At 51.1% G+C, this 15,905-nt stretch overlaps 6 protein-coding genes across 6 annotated transcripts; 3 read left to right on the forward strand and 3 right to left on the reverse strand.

The window, feature by feature from the left end:
- Positions 1–1,923: 1,923 nt before the first annotated feature.
- BCR38DRAFT_449007 (Sialidase) lies at positions 1,924–3,441 on the reverse strand. The gene has a single exon (XM_040861258.1). The coding sequence runs from the start codon at positions 3,339–3,341 to the stop codon at positions 2,001–2,003; it is 1,341 nt and encodes a 446-aa protein (XP_040711040.1). The 5' UTR covers positions 3,342–3,441; the 3' UTR covers positions 1,924–2,000.
- A 1,395-nt stretch (positions 3,442–4,836) lies between these two features.
- BCR38DRAFT_449008 (uncharacterized protein) lies at positions 4,837–5,928 on the forward strand. Its single transcript, XM_040861259.1, has one exon. It carries the CDS (start codon positions 5,131–5,133, stop codon positions 5,647–5,649), a length of 519 nt encoding a protein of 172 aa, XP_040711041.1. The 5' UTR covers positions 4,837–5,130; the 3' UTR covers positions 5,650–5,928.
- A 1,216-nt stretch (positions 5,929–7,144) lies between these two features.
- On the reverse strand, positions 7,145–7,437 carry BCR38DRAFT_353836 (uncharacterized protein; the record flags this gene model as incomplete). The annotated part of the gene is made up of 2 exons (XM_040856817.1): positions 7,145–7,301; positions 7,337–7,437. 2 exons carry the CDS (start codon positions 7,435–7,437, stop codon positions 7,145–7,147), a joined length of 258 nt encoding a protein of 85 aa, XP_040711042.1.
- Positions 7,438–7,904: 467 nt separating this feature from the next.
- On the forward strand, positions 7,905–10,761 carry BCR38DRAFT_82308 (uncharacterized protein). The gene is made up of 4 exons (XM_040865677.1): positions 7,905–8,023; positions 8,083–8,142; positions 8,202–8,293; positions 8,347–10,761. Exons 1-4 carry the CDS (start codon positions 7,987–7,989, stop codon positions 10,534–10,536), a joined length of 2,379 nt encoding a protein of 792 aa, XP_040711043.1. The 5' UTR covers positions 7,905–7,986; the 3' UTR covers positions 10,537–10,761.
- A 491-nt stretch (positions 10,762–11,252) lies between these two features.
- Positions 11,253–12,328, reverse strand: BCR38DRAFT_489910 (uncharacterized protein; the record flags this gene model as incomplete). The annotated part of the gene is made up of 2 exons (XM_040864459.1): positions 11,253–11,707; positions 11,899–12,328. The coding sequence occupies 2 exons, from the start codon at positions 12,326–12,328 to the stop codon at positions 11,253–11,255; spliced, it is 885 nt and encodes a 294-aa protein (XP_040711044.1).
- Positions 12,329–13,625: 1,297 nt separating this feature from the next.
- Positions 13,626–15,584, forward strand: BCR38DRAFT_353837 (uncharacterized protein; the record flags this gene model as incomplete). The annotated part of the gene is made up of 1 exon (XM_040856818.1): positions 13,626–15,584. One exon carries the CDS (start codon positions 13,626–13,628, stop codon positions 15,582–15,584), a length of 1,959 nt encoding a protein of 652 aa, XP_040711045.1.
- Between the last annotated feature and the right edge of the window lie 321 nt (positions 15,585–15,905).

Below are 15,905 nucleotides of genomic sequence, written 5' to 3' on the forward strand. Positions count from 1 at the left end.
TCTTTTCCTTCATCTCCCTGCTCAAACATCTACTACAAGTACCAGCTGCAACAGATGCGATGTTGTTTGTTGGCTATGGATAAGCGGTAGGGATTCAAGTTTTTGAAGCTTAGGAACGGGGGAGAGAAGGTGGAAGAGGAAGTGGTGGCTTGCGCTTTTTGGATAGTGGTCGCTGTGCATTGTGCTCTTAGACTTGCCGTTGTGGCCATTATCGGGTGTATTTGGCTCCTGTTTAAGAGTTAGTACGAAGAGCTTTCCGCTGGAGAGGAGGGAGGGTAGTGATTATAAAGAATACCAGATTCAAGGTCCTATGGGAGAGATCCGTGCGTAGGAACGACGAACGGTTCACATAGCACTACGACAAGACGGCCGGAAAACAGACTGCAACTGGGACTCCGCTTCCAAACTACATCTGTATAAATGGTAGCCACTGTGGAGGAGGTGACTGTGATTTTGATTGTGGCGGCAACGGCAGCTTTTAGCTCTGTTCCGGATGTCTGGTTGCTCTACTATTGGTGGTTATCCTTATTAGTGTGTGCCTCCTACTCTACTGTATCTGAACCGAGATCGAGGTGTGCATACGCGAGCTACTTTAAAAGAAGAATGACAGGGTATTTTTTGAATATGCAGCCGTATAGGGATGATGAAGAGAAGAAGGTCGTGACTATAATGGAGCAAGCGCTAGTAATTACTATTCCCATCCACTGAAGATCAAGAATAATAAAGTGGTAAAAGAAGAGTGGCTATATGGTATAATGCATACCGATTCCATAGCTCATAGCACGTCTAGTCATCATAGCCTTCTTTCAAGACCGTACCGTTACGAAGGTGCCCAAGCTAGGTGATTAACCATTTCTTTCCATTTTCTCTTTACATCTTGCACACATACCTACGAACTCCCCGTCAACTGATTTGAAGAAATTCGGATCTATCCCCGGTATATCCAAGTTGAGCAGCTCCAAATATCAGTGCCTATATCGATCCCGCCGTCATCCATGTCTTGGAAATTAGCATCAATGTGAAAGAAAAGTGGATCGACAAACGGCATCGGCTCAATTTCTGAGTCTTCGAACGTTGGCATCTGAGTCGGAGAAAGAAGAAAATGTTAGATATCAATTCGCACCGAAGGTAACATTCACAAACATGAAGATGCTCCCCGGGAACACGCTACACTCCTCGGCCCATAACTTCTGATCAACACCAGTAAATAGTGCCTTCCAATTACCAACAGATCTCACCCTCCCATTAATAGCAGCGAGCATCTGAAGACCAAAAGTGCTAGAAAGCCACAAGGGTGAGTGTCTGCTATTGGACTGGAAGGCAAATGGTCTTGTGTTGAAAAAGTCGTGATCTCTGGAGAGTCCTCCAAGAATTGACCAGCGGCCATAAGGGCCTTATATAGAGAGAGAAATGAACGATGCCTGTCCCACAGTCAGAACTTTTATGGTACGATGGGTGGTGTCCATATGTCCTTCCAAGACTAGTAATTTAGTGTAATAGCCTTGAAGGTCCAACGCCTGCATAAACTGCCTAGTCCTGATTTTTAGATACATGTAGAATGTTTCAAATGATAAATGGCATTGCCCGTTGGGCTGAAGTCAATCGGACTCAATGGTATCCAGAAGTCCTAGGAGACGTATTTTCTGGGGACTGTTACGGGGTGCTCATTGGCTAACTTGTGTTCCCGAGTTGGAAGCATGGTTGGAGGAAATATTATGTGCTCATACAGGTTTGACTGCCGACAGCAAATGGCTGGTTAGACGGCAAAATTTGGGCGAGAGATATAGGCAACTTAATAGGTGATGCAACAAAGCACGGTGACACACGAGACACTCCTCAGGCTGTGTAAGAACCAAACAAATAATTCTTTATGTGTCACCAAACCTGTGTCTAATGAGCAAGCACAAATGGACGCAGCAACCAGTACTGTTTCAAGAACTATTATAGACTATATCAAATCGAGCTTTATTAGTCCATCGTCTATCACATGGGCCATTACATCAAAGTCCAAAAACGTTTCGTTTATTCAGCCACTTCTTCATCTTGGTGAGCGCAATTTCTGCAGGAGACTTCCCACCTTGTTCGCCTTGAGTGGTGAACTCCTGTTGCAACTGCAACACCTTCCCTTTCGGCTTCCCAGCATGTTCGTAGACTGCCATGACTTCTGAATATCCCACCGCCAGAAGACTAGGCCAAAAACTTGACTCGCCATGAACCAAAACCGGCTTCGTCCATTCAATCCTGCCGTCTCTCAGTCCCGCCGAGACGACAGCTTTAATCGAAGCATGCTTCGGCCACTTCTTTTCCTTGGCATCCTCATCCGTCATAAAGATGACAGCGAGGCCATTATTGAGAAGCCTTTCTATTTGCGGCGCCCCGGCGTTCCGCTCAGGCCGGGTACAGTAGACAACACCCCGCGAAGGCCAGCTTCTGCCGTCATCATACGACACCGAATACTCGACACAGAAGGTACGATGGCGCGTAGTCTCGAAAACCATAACGAGGGCTTCCTGGCCCGTCTTGACATCCTGGACAGGCACGATGCCTTGCATGCCGTCGCGTAGATGTTCCGTAGGTCCATGACAGCGCAGGCACTGTGGTTCTGTCCAGGTAACCCCGCCATCATAAGATACCACGCGAAAGGTCTCCTGATTGTTCTTCGCGAGCTCAGCCGAGTAGGTAAGTTGGATTTCACCGTTCTTGCCGATGCGCATAAAGGGCTCCCATAATCCCAAGCCGCCAGTCTTGGCGGCCGGGTACTGGACTGCCTGCGATAGGAACCTCCAGGTGCGGCCGCCGTCAAGGCTCCGGCACACAGTGATGCGGAAATGGGTGGGCTTGCGAGCAGCGTCGCGGTCGTGGTTGCGGAATGCGGCCAAGATTGTACGGCTCGTCCCACTTGACGGCAGTGCTGATGCAGGTGGTGGTACCTGCAGCAAAAATGCATTATCGGTATCGCCGCCTGGGCGACTACGGGCGATCTCGCCAAGAGGCGTGAAGGTGCGGCCGTTGTCAATACTCCGAGAAGTACGGATGACACGGACGGCTCCCTCGTGACGGGTAACCGACGCCACTATTGAACCATCTGTGAGTCGGCAGAGTCGTGGATAAGTGCCGGCGACATGGATATGGCACTCCTCCTGGCTGATGAGAAGAGACGGCATGGCCATGTCTGGGGCGATAGTGGGGTCGGAGGGCGAACTTGAGTATGGGTCTTGTCGCGCATCTTTGAGACTGCAGGTAACGGTCCAGATGACCCAAAATGCAGCAGCGAACTGTAAACTGATCTTAATCAAATCAGGGAGGGTTGAAGGCCATTTCAGGTTAAGGCATCTCGCCATAACGAGGTCAAACTCGAAGGTCCACACGCCTGTTGACCACTAAGATATCTAGAAACTGGTGACATGAGTCGAGTTAAGGTTGATGATCTCGGGAAACCCATGGCCGCTTTACCTCTGCAAGCTTAGCGCTCTTGCGATCACCAAGGCCTGTATCCCTTGTGCGCTTACGTAATTAATCAGTGCGCCACTATTGGTAAACACAGCCATGGACGCCACAGCTCTGTGTAAAGTCCAAGGTCCATAGGCCAAGCTGTGTATGATGTATTTTGAGATTATTCTGCTCGCATGAGCAAGAACGGGCAGTTCACATCACAAAAGATCTAATTTCTTCACGTGATTATCGTGTTGATGCGGCAGACCGCAAATTGCCCGTCACCTTACATCCAGTTACGTAGATGTCACTCATCTGGTGCATTCTGCCGTTTCATGAAAGAAGAAACCAATGCCCGGATTGGGAGAACTCATCGATGGTACAGCCAATGTGCGGTTGTTACTGGGGAGAAACTTTTCAATACGCGGGTACTATTCCCGTGAACTAATGAAAATGTTGGCTCTGTGTCTACTCGGCGATACATAGTTGTCACATTGTAAATACATTCCAAATCGAGCTCTCATTGCTGCACATATATCAGTTGTAAGCTGTGTAACGGCACCGTAACCTCGAAACCAGGGACAAGCCGAAGTAAGCGTAAGTCTTTATAGTCGAGCATTCCCAATAACTGACCGAAATCTTCCCGGCAAGGAGTTTGACTGCCGTTCGAGAATGCCCAACCACCCGTCGGAATCTATCCGACTAATAGCCTGACTGTTATTATAGAATCTCCCGGGCAAGGAATCTCACTCATCATTTTGGCCAGAGCAATGCCAGCGTGCATCTCTGTACAAGGCTTTCAAGCTGAAGATGTATACCAATGATCGCATTCATGGACAAAAGCGCTATAGCTATCGATAAAATTGAAAATTACAGCCTGGACGATTCTCATGTCCAACTCGCAGTCTAGAAATGATTAGAAGAAGCAGTCCTGCGAGGCCGTTTCGCAGCTTTCTGTCGTCCAACTTCCATAGAGTGGATATACTGGTGTGCCAAGTATCCCAGGTACCATAATGTTTCTCCGCAATTGATACGAGTGTTTCCCGGACTGCTTTGAAGTGCCGATTGATTTACGAACATCGTAGTGTTACATCGTCTGTTAGGATTCAAGCCTCAATACTGGCCCCGCAACATGATAGTACGTTCCAGGACGAGAAAATCTTCAATGGTTGACATCATTCTGACTGTAACTTGTTTCTCCCAATGCACAAGCAGGGAACGAATCCCAAAAACTTGATGGGATTTCACATAAGCAAGTATTTTTTGGACAGTAGCCCCTCGTGCTGCCAATGGCGACATGCGGGAGAGAAAATCTAGCGTAACAGGGATTATAGATCTTGAAGCGATTAATACAATGGGGCAGCTCGGTTGCGACTCAGGGTGCCCCCAGCCTCCTGAGCCCTGAAGATGGATCAACTGTGGAGATGCACAAAGTGTCGTCATAGTATTGTACTCGAGGTTGTTTGAGTATAGAAGTGATTTAACCTGGCACTACGCCTCATTCGAAGTCAAATTCCAGATGCAAGGTGTTGGGTTGCTCCCCTATTCTTGAATCGACTTGAGTTCTCGTCCGTTGTTTTGTGTCTTTGAAACTTGCGTAGGCCAATCTCAGACTTGGAAGTTCTCGCCAGGGACCCTTGTCAAACGACTTACATCGACTATAACGACCGCAAACTCAATCCACCCAAAATTGCCATCATGGCACCCCTTCTAAACCTACCCGCCATCCCCACCAGAACCTTGCCCACAGCAGTATCCAAAATCGTATTCCGCCAAGCCACCACAACGGTCGTCGCAAGCGACGAAAGCTCCTCTTCCTCCAACCTCAGCGGCGGCGCCATCGCGGGCATCGTAATCGGCTCCATCATCGGGTTCCTGCTGATCCTGTGGATAATCCGCTCGTGCACCAACCTTCGCGATCCGGAACAATGGGGCAACACCTTCGGCAAGGAGAACACGGTGATCGACTACTACGAGCCGCCGCGTCGACACCACTCTCGGTCGCCGCGTTCACGCTCGCGACACTCGCATCACTCGCATAGAGGGAGGAGGAGCACGTCGGTGGAGGTGAGGAATGTGTCCATGACAAGGCCGATGTATGTCCAGGAGACGTATGCGAGGAGTCCGAGGGCGCCGCCGAGGGTTTACCATACAAGGGATTCGAGAGATTCAAGACGGTCGAGCAGGGGGAGTGGACTATATTACGCGGCTGCATAAGGCGGTATAGCGAGTTGGGAACGAAGTTATGTATGTGCCATGTAATTTTTGAAGACTTACGAGGTTAATGATTAAATGGCTTTATACGTAAAGACCCCATGTTTCGCTGGCTTGCGCCGAGCATTTGTCGTTCTAGCAATGGGGCTCTGCCGGAGCCCTGTCTTGACCAACTAAGTCGTGATTATAACTACTTCATCGGGATGTGTACAGTAGGATTATGAAGGAAATGAACATATTTTATGGAATTCATGGATAGTATCCAGGGCCTGTAGAGTGTATAGACTCGGGTATACGTATGGTGTATCAGGTCCATGGTCTTACTTTTTCTCCCTTAGCTCCATACGTGAGATTGCAATCTGTAGCATATACAGACAACAATACGGCTACTAATATAATTAACATCGGCAGTGACCCTTCGTCTGTCGGAGGGCAGCCACACCGTCGTTAAGCCATCTACGATACAGAACCTCGGCAACAGCAAAGCTCTTGCCCTGTCTTCCAGGAATAGCCCTAGCCCGCCAGCAACTATTTTACCAGCTTACCAAGGTAACATCTGAGCTGGAACTTTCTAAATCCAGATTAAGGGCGCTGGTGGTGTCGAATCGGATGAAGATGGGTCGAGCTCTGATGTGATATGCCCAGTCGCAAGATGGATAATAGGTTGCGTAATTGGCTGTGTCTGTCCCAGACCAACCTTTCGAACTCGAATTCGACCAAGAGCACCTGAGGCATGATCCAGCAAGTGATCTACCATGAAAGCAAAATGTACGATGCCTGGTTTTGAGAAGATCAATCTCTGCCATAATTAAATCCTCCCCGAGGACGAAGAAATAGGCCTACAGCTTCGTAATACCAGTTTTTTTCATTTTTTTTTCACAAGAAGTCCCAGGACTGCAATGCAAATCCGACGGTTCCTGTTCTCCCTCTTGAAATGTAGTTGACTTGTACGGGGAGCAGACTTCCATTCGATATCTCTCAGATCCACATGAAGCAAAGGAAATTCGATATGAAGAGCTCTGGTTGAAATTGTAGTCGGGGGAGAGCCAAAGTCCGGCCACCCTGGAATGAGTTCTAATTCGTCACGATCGAGGAAAGAATCGCGGCTTGGGGCTAGAGCCGGACAAGATGCATATGGAACTCACATCCCTGCAAACGAGCTTGAACTATAGGTATTCCGTATTCGAGGACCATTTAAAATAGGACCAGGTGTAAATATCACTTTCAAGCTGAGTTTCGGGGAGGATGTGCTCCATGCGAAAAGCGTGGGATCGTGACAAGCCCGTACTTGTCACCCAATGGACGCCAGTCCTTGCTAAAGAAGACGAGATAGCTCGGGGCCAGGAGTTCCTGGAGAGTTCAATCGCAACGGAACCATTTTCTTCGTCAAATTGCCGTGAAGTTTGATCTGCTTCCAACATAGAGGGCGGCAAAAGTTCTTGGGGGGTGGAGGCTCTGGATCTAAACTGCATACATCGGCAAGATAGCTGTAGCATATCTAGGATAACTGTGGATATCTATACATCGAGTTGATGGCTTTAGAAAGATCAGTGCTACTTATCTTATCGACACACCATCTACTACAGGTTAGAGCTGCCTTCAGCGGAACATTGCATGATTGAAGAGGAGGCCGTACGAGTCGACCCATGTCCATTCTCGGTCATTATCAATAGCCTATTATCAGTTGTACTTGATCTTCTTGAATCCTGCTTTGTCACTTCCAGTAGAGCTTGCCATATCCTGAAAGGTGACTTTGTCGTCGCTCCATGTGTAGGAGGGAGAGAGCGGCATAATCAGGGACATGATTACCTATGATTTACTTCAGTTGAAGCGATGTGGTATTGACGAGGTGCATGTCCACAGATACGAACGATCAAAGTTGGAAAATTGAGTCGACCCAGATGCTGAACTTTTGTCGATTTCAGGAGTCTCTCGAGCCCCTATTGTCATTGGAATGTCTGATAAGTGTGATCCATGATGGTTCAGGTTGCGCAGATGTCAGGCGTAAATTGGGGTACGGGCCTCTCCAAGTAGGCATCAGCTGCAGCAACGGCACATTGTACGTTTCTAGGATTTGAAAGGTCGTCTCGCTTGATGATTGGATTAGAAGAAGAATTTGGCACCAAAAGGGAGGAGTTACTATGTATACAGCGCCGGTACTTTTATGTATTGCATATTTGTACAGGCATTAAACGAGGCAATCCTAGGCACGTGGACTGGCTCCTTCGTCGCGTTTCAATGCCGGTTTCGTCAGGCACAGCCCGTCAAGTCCCCACACCTAAATCCTGACGCAACGCGATGCGTTCGGCCTGGCGACAAGTTTATTAAAACATACAAACTATGTGGATACTCGAGAACGAGGGTGAAGCCATCGATGGTAGGAGGAGCTGAAGTTTGTGTTTTATGCGCTCATATTGCTGACAATGCTGTTTGCAGGCAAGCGGCTCTGGCTGCGACCAGGCAAACGATACCTCTTTGGCCGAACCGTTGCCGAACGTAAGTCAATGAAACCGGATGTTCCCACGTAGTATTGCGCTGATGTGTTTGTTTCACAGCTGGCATGCTCGCAATCAAGGGCGAGAAGGCTAATACCGTATCGAGAAAGCATGTCATTATCCAGGTCGACCCTGTTTGTGAGGGAGAGGGGGTTCGTTCATCTGTCACTTTCCTAGTGGATCCAGCCAGCTGACCAGCCAGCAGCAAAACCCAAGGGGAAGGTCAAAAGTTACCGTTGAAGATCTTTGTTCCAAAATCGGTACTACCGTCAATGGGAAGAAGTTCAAGGGCGAGAAATATGTCATCACTACGGATGAGAACGTCCTTCAAATGGGTTCACTGCAGGCCAAGTTTCGCATCACATGGTTTCCTGTCGTTTTGAGCTACTCGTTTACAGGCAAGGAATTGCGATCCAACCCTTTAACGAAGCTTCGAACGGATCTCGAGCAACTTGACATTAAGTTCTTCACCGACTATATGCCGACCACCACACATGTGGTGGCACGGAAGCGGAACACCCCGAAAGGGCTTCAGGCCTTGATCAACGGCAGATACATTGTTAATGACAGATTTGTGGAAGCCGTTGTTGCAGCAGCCACGCCACAACAGCTTGATGGAGGCGTGGAGATGAGCTTGTTAGAGAGGGACTTTGACTCGTACTGGCCAAATGCCCTGGAATTTCTCCCTCTTGCTGGAGATGAACCGGTGCCAAGAGCTGTCGAGGACTTTTCTCCCAACCCTGAAAGAACAAGACTCTTTGAGGGGTACACCTTTATATTCTACGAACAAAAGCAATTCGATACACTCTTGGGCCCAATCACCAACGGCGGCGGCAAGGCTGTATTCAAAGTTGCGATTCCAGGCGAGACGCAGATTGATGATTTCATCCGATTCGTGAAGGAGATTGCCGGCGAAAAGGGGCTCGGCGAGTTCGAGGACGGCAGTGAAGGCAAGGGTGCAGTCGTCGTGAGGTTTCTGCCCATCAATGGCGAGACCTTGGACTGGTTCTCCGAGTTCTATACAGCCGTATCACTTCGACTGGATCATCGTCTTATCGACCAGAAGGACTTCATCGGTGCGATTCTTGGCAATGATGCCAGCGTACTCAGACGCCCACTTGAAGTCGAGACTCAACGCACTTCACAAGGAGGCCCTGCTGCACTAGAGCCACATCCAATAGAAGTAGACGAAAACCCAGCACGAGAAGCCTCGCAGCCTTCTGCATCTCGAAGAAGAATCCGTGGTGTTGCTAGAAGTCGTTTTAAGGGCTTTGATGTGGACTTGGATTCTGATAATGAGGTATCGGAGGGTGTGCCGGCAAGTGCACCCGTACCAGCCGTCAATGAGTCTTCACAAGAAGGAGGACTCTTCGTTTCGCAAAACCCCGCGTCGGCAGAACCCGAAGAAACAACACGTGCTGGTCGCCGCTCACAGCGTAAACGTCCCGCATCGCCCATACCGGAGCCTCCGGACATCATGGAAGAATTCGCGCCAAACGCAGCACAGGTCAAGCGTCGACGCATCGAAAGAGGCGAAACCCCTATTCCTCGGGATCCAACTCCGTCGGTCGACGAAGGATCAGAGCTGTCAGCCTCGAAATCTAAGCAAACAAAGAAAAGCCCCAAGGTCAAGAAGGAGGTCGACATCCTTAAGATTGCACGTCAGCACCGGGAAGAAGCAGAAGCGCGAGCCAGGCGCGAACGCGAGGAGTTGGCAACTGCCCCGGAGGGTCTCGATCTTGCTGAGATCCGGCGCTTGCAGATTGAGGAACCGATGGAAATCCGACAAGCGCCACCACAAGTCCGCGGTCATGATAAAGATGTAGCCGATGGACGCTGGAATCCTGCGTGGAATGGACGGCAGAACTTCAAGAAGTTTCGTCAGTGCGGAGCGGCGACAGTCGCACGGCCACATTTAAAGACGCTCATAGCACTAGAGGAGGTCAAGTCCAAGGGCTTTGGGATCGGCGATGACTACTGGCTGCAGGATACGGGTGGCCAGAAAAAGAAGAGCCAGAACCGAAGCCAGAGTCGGGGGCTCAGTAGCGGTGCTGATGCTTCTAACACCCAGAACCGATCCCAGACTGCGGCGTCGAGGCGTGAGTGTAGCAGTGAACTAGAGGCAAACAACGATGGCGTCGATGACTCCGAAGATGCCGCGTTCACATCAGGGCAGTCGCGGGCGAACAAGGCTGCGCAAAGCTTTTCAACGCAGTCGCTGCGGATGCAGACCTCGCAGATAGCTCAGTCCGGGAGAACGACAAAACGAACTGCTGCGGCGTCACCGCCTGAGCAACAGCCGGCCAAGAAGGCCAGGATCACGACCATCGCAGCGAGTGATGACGACGACAGTGACGATGAGTTGCGATTCCGTTTCCGATTCACCAAACGGTGATTCGCTTGAGGATATTTGCAAACGGACAGAAACAGAGTGTTGGTTGGAGTTGGCTGGATCCATGCATACATTATATTTTCGGACGCTGACGTCTCCTGTATTTCTTCATGGGGTATCTCTTCTATCTGGCTTCTAGCTTCTAGTATTATACACATCTGGTAGATGGCCTGCCCCTATAAAGTACAACGTGCCGTCCGCGTCTGAATGCGAGATGCAATTCTGACATGACAAAGGTGGCCGATGGGCCACAGGACGCCCGACTTGGAGTGTGTACTCACGTAACTTCGACCCCTGTTTGGGTTCCTTCCGGTTTTATAATCATGATTCCCCTGGAGGTCGATAGTCGATGTCGTCTCCAAGCGTGAGAACATTATTAAGCAACCTCGAGAGTTTAAGGCCTGCAATGATCATACCCAGGCTGTCCATGAGCTCGGTGATGGCTCGTTTCCTCATGACTCACCTTGAACGAAGAGAGAATCTGTGGTTTGAGTGGCACCTGATGTTTCAGTCGCAAGAGCAATGCAGTCATCGGGCTCGTTGCATTTGCACCTCATCCTGAATTCAATAACGGTATTCGCGCTTTGTGGTGCCGAGCTGATCATACTGCACTGGCAGGTCGGGTTGGTAGGCATGTCCTGAAATTCGAAGCGTTCCCTCGAGGCTAGCAATTCGAAATGCAGAGTGTTCAGAAACGTAAGCGAGCCTGCCCAGCGGGTCTAGTCCATGGCATCCATGTCTCCGTCTCCGACCGCCTCATGTTCCTCAACCATCATCCCCACCAAACTGCTCGCCAACATCCCTTCGTAATTCACCCACGGGTGAATCTCACCAAACAGCTTAGTGCCATCCCTGCCAGCTGCCCGAAGCAGCTCTGGCTCCCCTCCTGGATGGAATGGTGCATACGGCGTAATATTGTATACTCTTCCGCCCAGAACCGTCCACGCATCTTTCCCCTTCCTTCCCGTCTGCCGCTTGAGCATGGACGGCGTTACTTTCAGGTACGGTGTCCCAGGGGGCAGGTTTCGCAGATCCGAGGTTGGACTGTTGGCGATGCGCGCCCAGTCGAGAGGGGAGTGGCCAGGTTTTAGCACAACCTGTCTCCCGGGCTTCGCCGGCTTCGAGGAATGTGTGGGCGGGGGGCGAGAGTTGAGGTCCCTGGTTGACGGGCGGGCTGGCCACGGTTCGGAAGCAACCCATTTCGAGCAGGAGTGGCTGAGAGGAGGTTGGAGTTGTTAATGTTGTTCAGTTTTGGCGGCCGAGGGGGTGGTGGCATAAGGGTAGACGGCTTTGGGTTCGGGGAAGAAAGGGACGGTATGCTATTTGGTGATTTCGCAGCGCCATTTGCCGCCCTTGCTATCGCACCAGACGAAGCGGGAGGGTCGTTGAGCGTGAACGAAGGGACGCTACCGTTAGACAGGACAGCGCTGGCTTTGGGTGTTGTCTGTGGTGAAGGTTCTTCCTCGTTCTGCGATATCCTCGGTGGTGCAAGTGGCTTCACCAGTATCGGCGGCGGAGGCATCGCAGCGCGATCCAGGTTCGCTTTCGTAGAGGCTACATGCTGGTCGCCCAAGTTGATACTCGGCGTCTCTAAGCTGTTCTCTCCATCGACCTGGGCTATCGCGTTCGCGTCGGAAGGAGACGGCGGGCTTCTGTCAGGAGACCCGGTCCGGGGCGGCTGGTCGATTTGAGGATTGCCACGCCATAAGGCTACCAGAGTTTCGATCAATGGTGGCCGCCGTACTGCGAAGTAGACTAGAGATGCCAATATAATCGAGAGCCCCACGAGCGCCATGTCGGCGTGGTAATAAGGCGACTAGGAGAGGGTGGGCTATGAGCGTTGTGGGGTGATCAAAGTTGGCAAAGTCGTGTCATGCTGTCCGTCTTCGAATGATCAGATTTCATTTGCAAAGCCACCCGAGGTCCACTACGATCGGGATTTGGAAAGTTGGTGCTCCCGATAGTGAAAAAGACGCTGCGTTACCGACCACAGCAGAGTGCATCTGCAGCCGAACTCGTCAGCCTATTCCTTTCATCTAGAACAGAAAGCTCCGTCTCACGCTGCCTAGAAACGAATCAAATGTAGGATAGGATAGGATCTGGATCTATATCACAGATGCTAAAACATAAGATGTCCAGGTTGCCAGGGTCTAGTCGCAGTTGACATGACGCGCTTGCGGGGTTCCTGGGTGAAACTCACGGGGTTGGCGACCGACGCATGAAAAGATAATCTCGCGCGGGGATAATTGGAGTGGACGATGAAAACCGGATGTTCGGTTGCTGCCAAAAATACCAAGCAAGGACGGGTAGGGAAGCGAAGAAGGGGTCAGGATGGCTTGCTTGGTTGTTGTTTACTTTGAGAAACAGAAACATTGCCCAGCATTTTACCAATTGGACATATACATCACCATCTCAAGTGTCTTTTAATGCATGCTGACCTCTAATACTTATTATACTTGAAGTTGCATCGAGTTCGAAGTTGCGTTCGGTAAATTGCATTTAAAAGTTCATGTCCCTTCCCGTGCGGCTATTGGGATATGTCTAGCGAAAAGCCGGCCTGTCAGGAGGAAGGAACTAGGGACCTTCCCGCTAATTCACCACTTGAGCACCACACCGACGTTGAATAAAGTAGGGTGGCAGCCATGCGCGCCCTCAACACGCCGAGCATAGCAACCGAACACTCAAGCAATGTTTCCAACACCTTTCGTACTGACACGGCGACAACAAGTCAAAGTGTCAATTCCACCACCTCGCATCCAAGTGCACTGAAGTCGAAACCTCCCCCACCCTCACGTCAGTCCCAGCTCCAGGTTTCGGGCCTAAACCGACTGCCTTCCACCGAACCGCTTTCCAACAAAACATCGAGACCGACGATAATAACCAAAACGACCACGAGAGCCCCACGAGTTAGTACCAGTGCGGCAGGTTCCCATAATAATAGACCCAGGCCGCCGACGCACGCTGCCCCGACAAGCACGTCTAGATCCAGGTCTACTACACCGTCTTCCGAAGACTTGAATCCCGCGCTCAAGTCCAAAAACCAAAATGCCATACTCGTGACACGGAAATCCTCAGCGCCAAAAGTACCAACAATGCCGCCCAATGACCGATCGCCTAACCCAAATGGCGTACGACCTCAGATGCCTTCCCTCAGCGCCGCCGCTCAAAGGGGCGCGAAGAGGGCTCCACTGACGCCCAAGATCGCGGCTAAACCTCCCCAAACCCCCGCTGTAGGAGCCAACACGGCAAGAAGAACACAGCGGCCAACGACAGCAAGTTCAGCGAGGCTGAGTGCGCAAGAAGACGATTTATCGCCATTTCTGGCTAACATCACGCCGAGGTCGGGGTCGAGGCAGAGCCGAGTCGACAGCACGAATAGTACCCCTAATGGTACGCCTAACCCCGACAGATATGAAGGATGGGATCGGGGCAGCAGGTCCCCTAACCTAGACGTGGATACGGCAAGAAGGCCCTTCGTCACCTTCAGCCCCATGCATTCGGAATTCAGCCATCCCAGGTTGGAAGCTCAGAACAACCCCGAGTCCAAGTTCTTCTATGCCAGCGAAGCGAAGAGTACTCAGCCAGCACAAGCGCCGGCCCCGCCAACAAGACCAGGACTAGCCCCCCGGACGCCTACGTTCTTCTATGCCAATGACAGCTTCGTCGAAGGCAGGACTACCAGCCCATCCCCTCACGTGCAGGTACCGGTGCAGGATAGATCCTCCAACAAGTTTGTGTATGCCAATGGAACCCCAGAGTTGCGGCCTAGTCCTGCCGTTACTTCGTCTCGCCCTGGTTCAGTCGTTTCGACAGCTTCCAGAGCTCCTGCGAATAGACCTGTTTCGGTTGCGGCAGGCGGCAATCCATCGGCTCAAAGGTCAAATTCACCTATCAAGCTCGCCCCGCCACCCTACACGGCTTCACAGAAGAATAGCGGTCCTCCACCAGTGGCTACAGATCGTGCTCAGATGGCATCACCACCCCAAATGGGTCCCGCTCCACCTTCATTACGACGCACGAGCACCGGCACGTCCACGTCTCGAGGAGGCCATTCTCGGGCTGGAAGTCTAGTGATAAGTGAAGTCAATTTCAGATCATCCCAGATATCTTCCGGGGCTTCTTCGCCTTCTGTTGAGTCGGTATCAAGACCTGCGCCCTTGACGCTAGCTTCGATAATACAAGCAGCAGACGACTTCGAAGAAGCCGAGGAGCCGGCTTCGCCAGATGATGTCCCCTCGGACTTGCAGAGCCCGACCAAGTCAACGCATTCGGCAGACCCAGTCACCGACTTGGTAGCGAACGCCCGGCGCGAACGCAAAGTCCAGGACCTGCAGATCAGGAATGGCTCTTTAGAAGCCATCAACCGCACTCTCGAACGCCAACTCCGCAAACAGACAGCCGAATTGCGACGGTACAAACGCCTATCGCGCTCGGGACGATTATCCAAGGCAACCAGTACAATAGAGAGCAGTGTCGCTTCAGATCCCCTTTCAGCTGATCCGGGACCCGATGATCTTGCCTTATCCGACCTGAGCGAGGAGAAGTCAGCAGAAGACGACGACTTGGACGAAGATTCCCTGTCGGACATCGACTCTACGGCAGAATCGCTCAGCCCGACCATTCTAGCAGAACGAGATGCCAAGCACCAGACACGAGATGAGAAACTTTTGCAGGCCGATCTATCTAAGCATCAGGAACTCCTTATTGACTCGCAGAGGATCAATCAGAGCATCAAGCGGTGTCTAGACTGGACAGAGGAGTTGATTAAAGAAGGCAAGAAGGCGCTTGACTATCATATTCGCGTCAGCGATGTGGCCATACCTCCCCGAGTTCTGAGGCCAGCCGATGAGGAAGATGATTATTCCTATATCCCAGATATCACCCCCGACGACTTGATGACCCTAGACGAAAAATTCGACGAGTTAAATGCGGATCTGGACGAGTTAGAGCGTCCCCTGGAACGTCCGCCGCGTTTGGCGGGCTGGGGGCTGGTGGCACAGGACCGGGATAGCGGCATAGAAATCCCTCCAATCCCCGTAGACGGCGATTAAGAGCGTTTATAGAACACCTGAGACGGCGACATCACCACTCATACAGCACTATTTCCTTACATTTGGGTACGGGTTCGCATTTGGGGTTACAGCACAGCATGGGAACGGCGTTTTATTCATTCAACCACACACGAAACCATGGCGTCGTCGAATCACTATGTGATGCACCGGCTCTATACATCATTCCGGTTTTCCTTTCTATCCAGGTGGAACTTCACACATTCTCCTTTGTCACGAACTGTACCGCCATCAACCCATGGATGCCCCAGGACAGTTGATGAAGAAAACACCCTCGGTGGACAGAACGAAGGAAGAACCGAA

This window comes from Pseudomassariella vexata, assembly GCF_002105095.1.
Source record: "Pseudomassariella vexata strain CBS 129021 chromosome Unknown BCR38scaffold_18, whole genome shotgun sequence".
Lineage (NCBI taxonomy): Eukaryota > Fungi > Ascomycota > Sordariomycetes > Amphisphaeriales > Pseudomassariaceae > Pseudomassariella > Pseudomassariella vexata.

Coding starts and splice junctions, on each gene's coding strand:
- BCR38DRAFT_449007 (XM_040861258.1), bottom strand. CDS start 3,341: ATGGCGAGATGCCTTAACCTGAAATGGCCTTCAACCCTCCCTGATTTG.
- BCR38DRAFT_82308 (XM_040865677.1), top strand. CDS start 7,987: ATGTGGATACTCGAGAACGAGGGTGAAGCCATCGATG. Junction 8,024..8,082: donor CGAGGGTGAAGCCATCGATG/GTAGGAGGAGCT, acceptor TGCTGTTTGCAG/GCAAGCGGCTCTGGCTGCGA. Junction 8,143..8,201: donor TGGCCGAACCGTTGCCGAAC/GTAAGTCAATGA, acceptor TTTGTTTCACAG/CTGGCATGCTCGCAATCAAG.
- BCR38DRAFT_449008 (XM_040861259.1), top strand. CDS start 5,131: ATGGCACCCCTTCTAAACCTACCCGCCATCCCCACCAGAACCTTGCCC.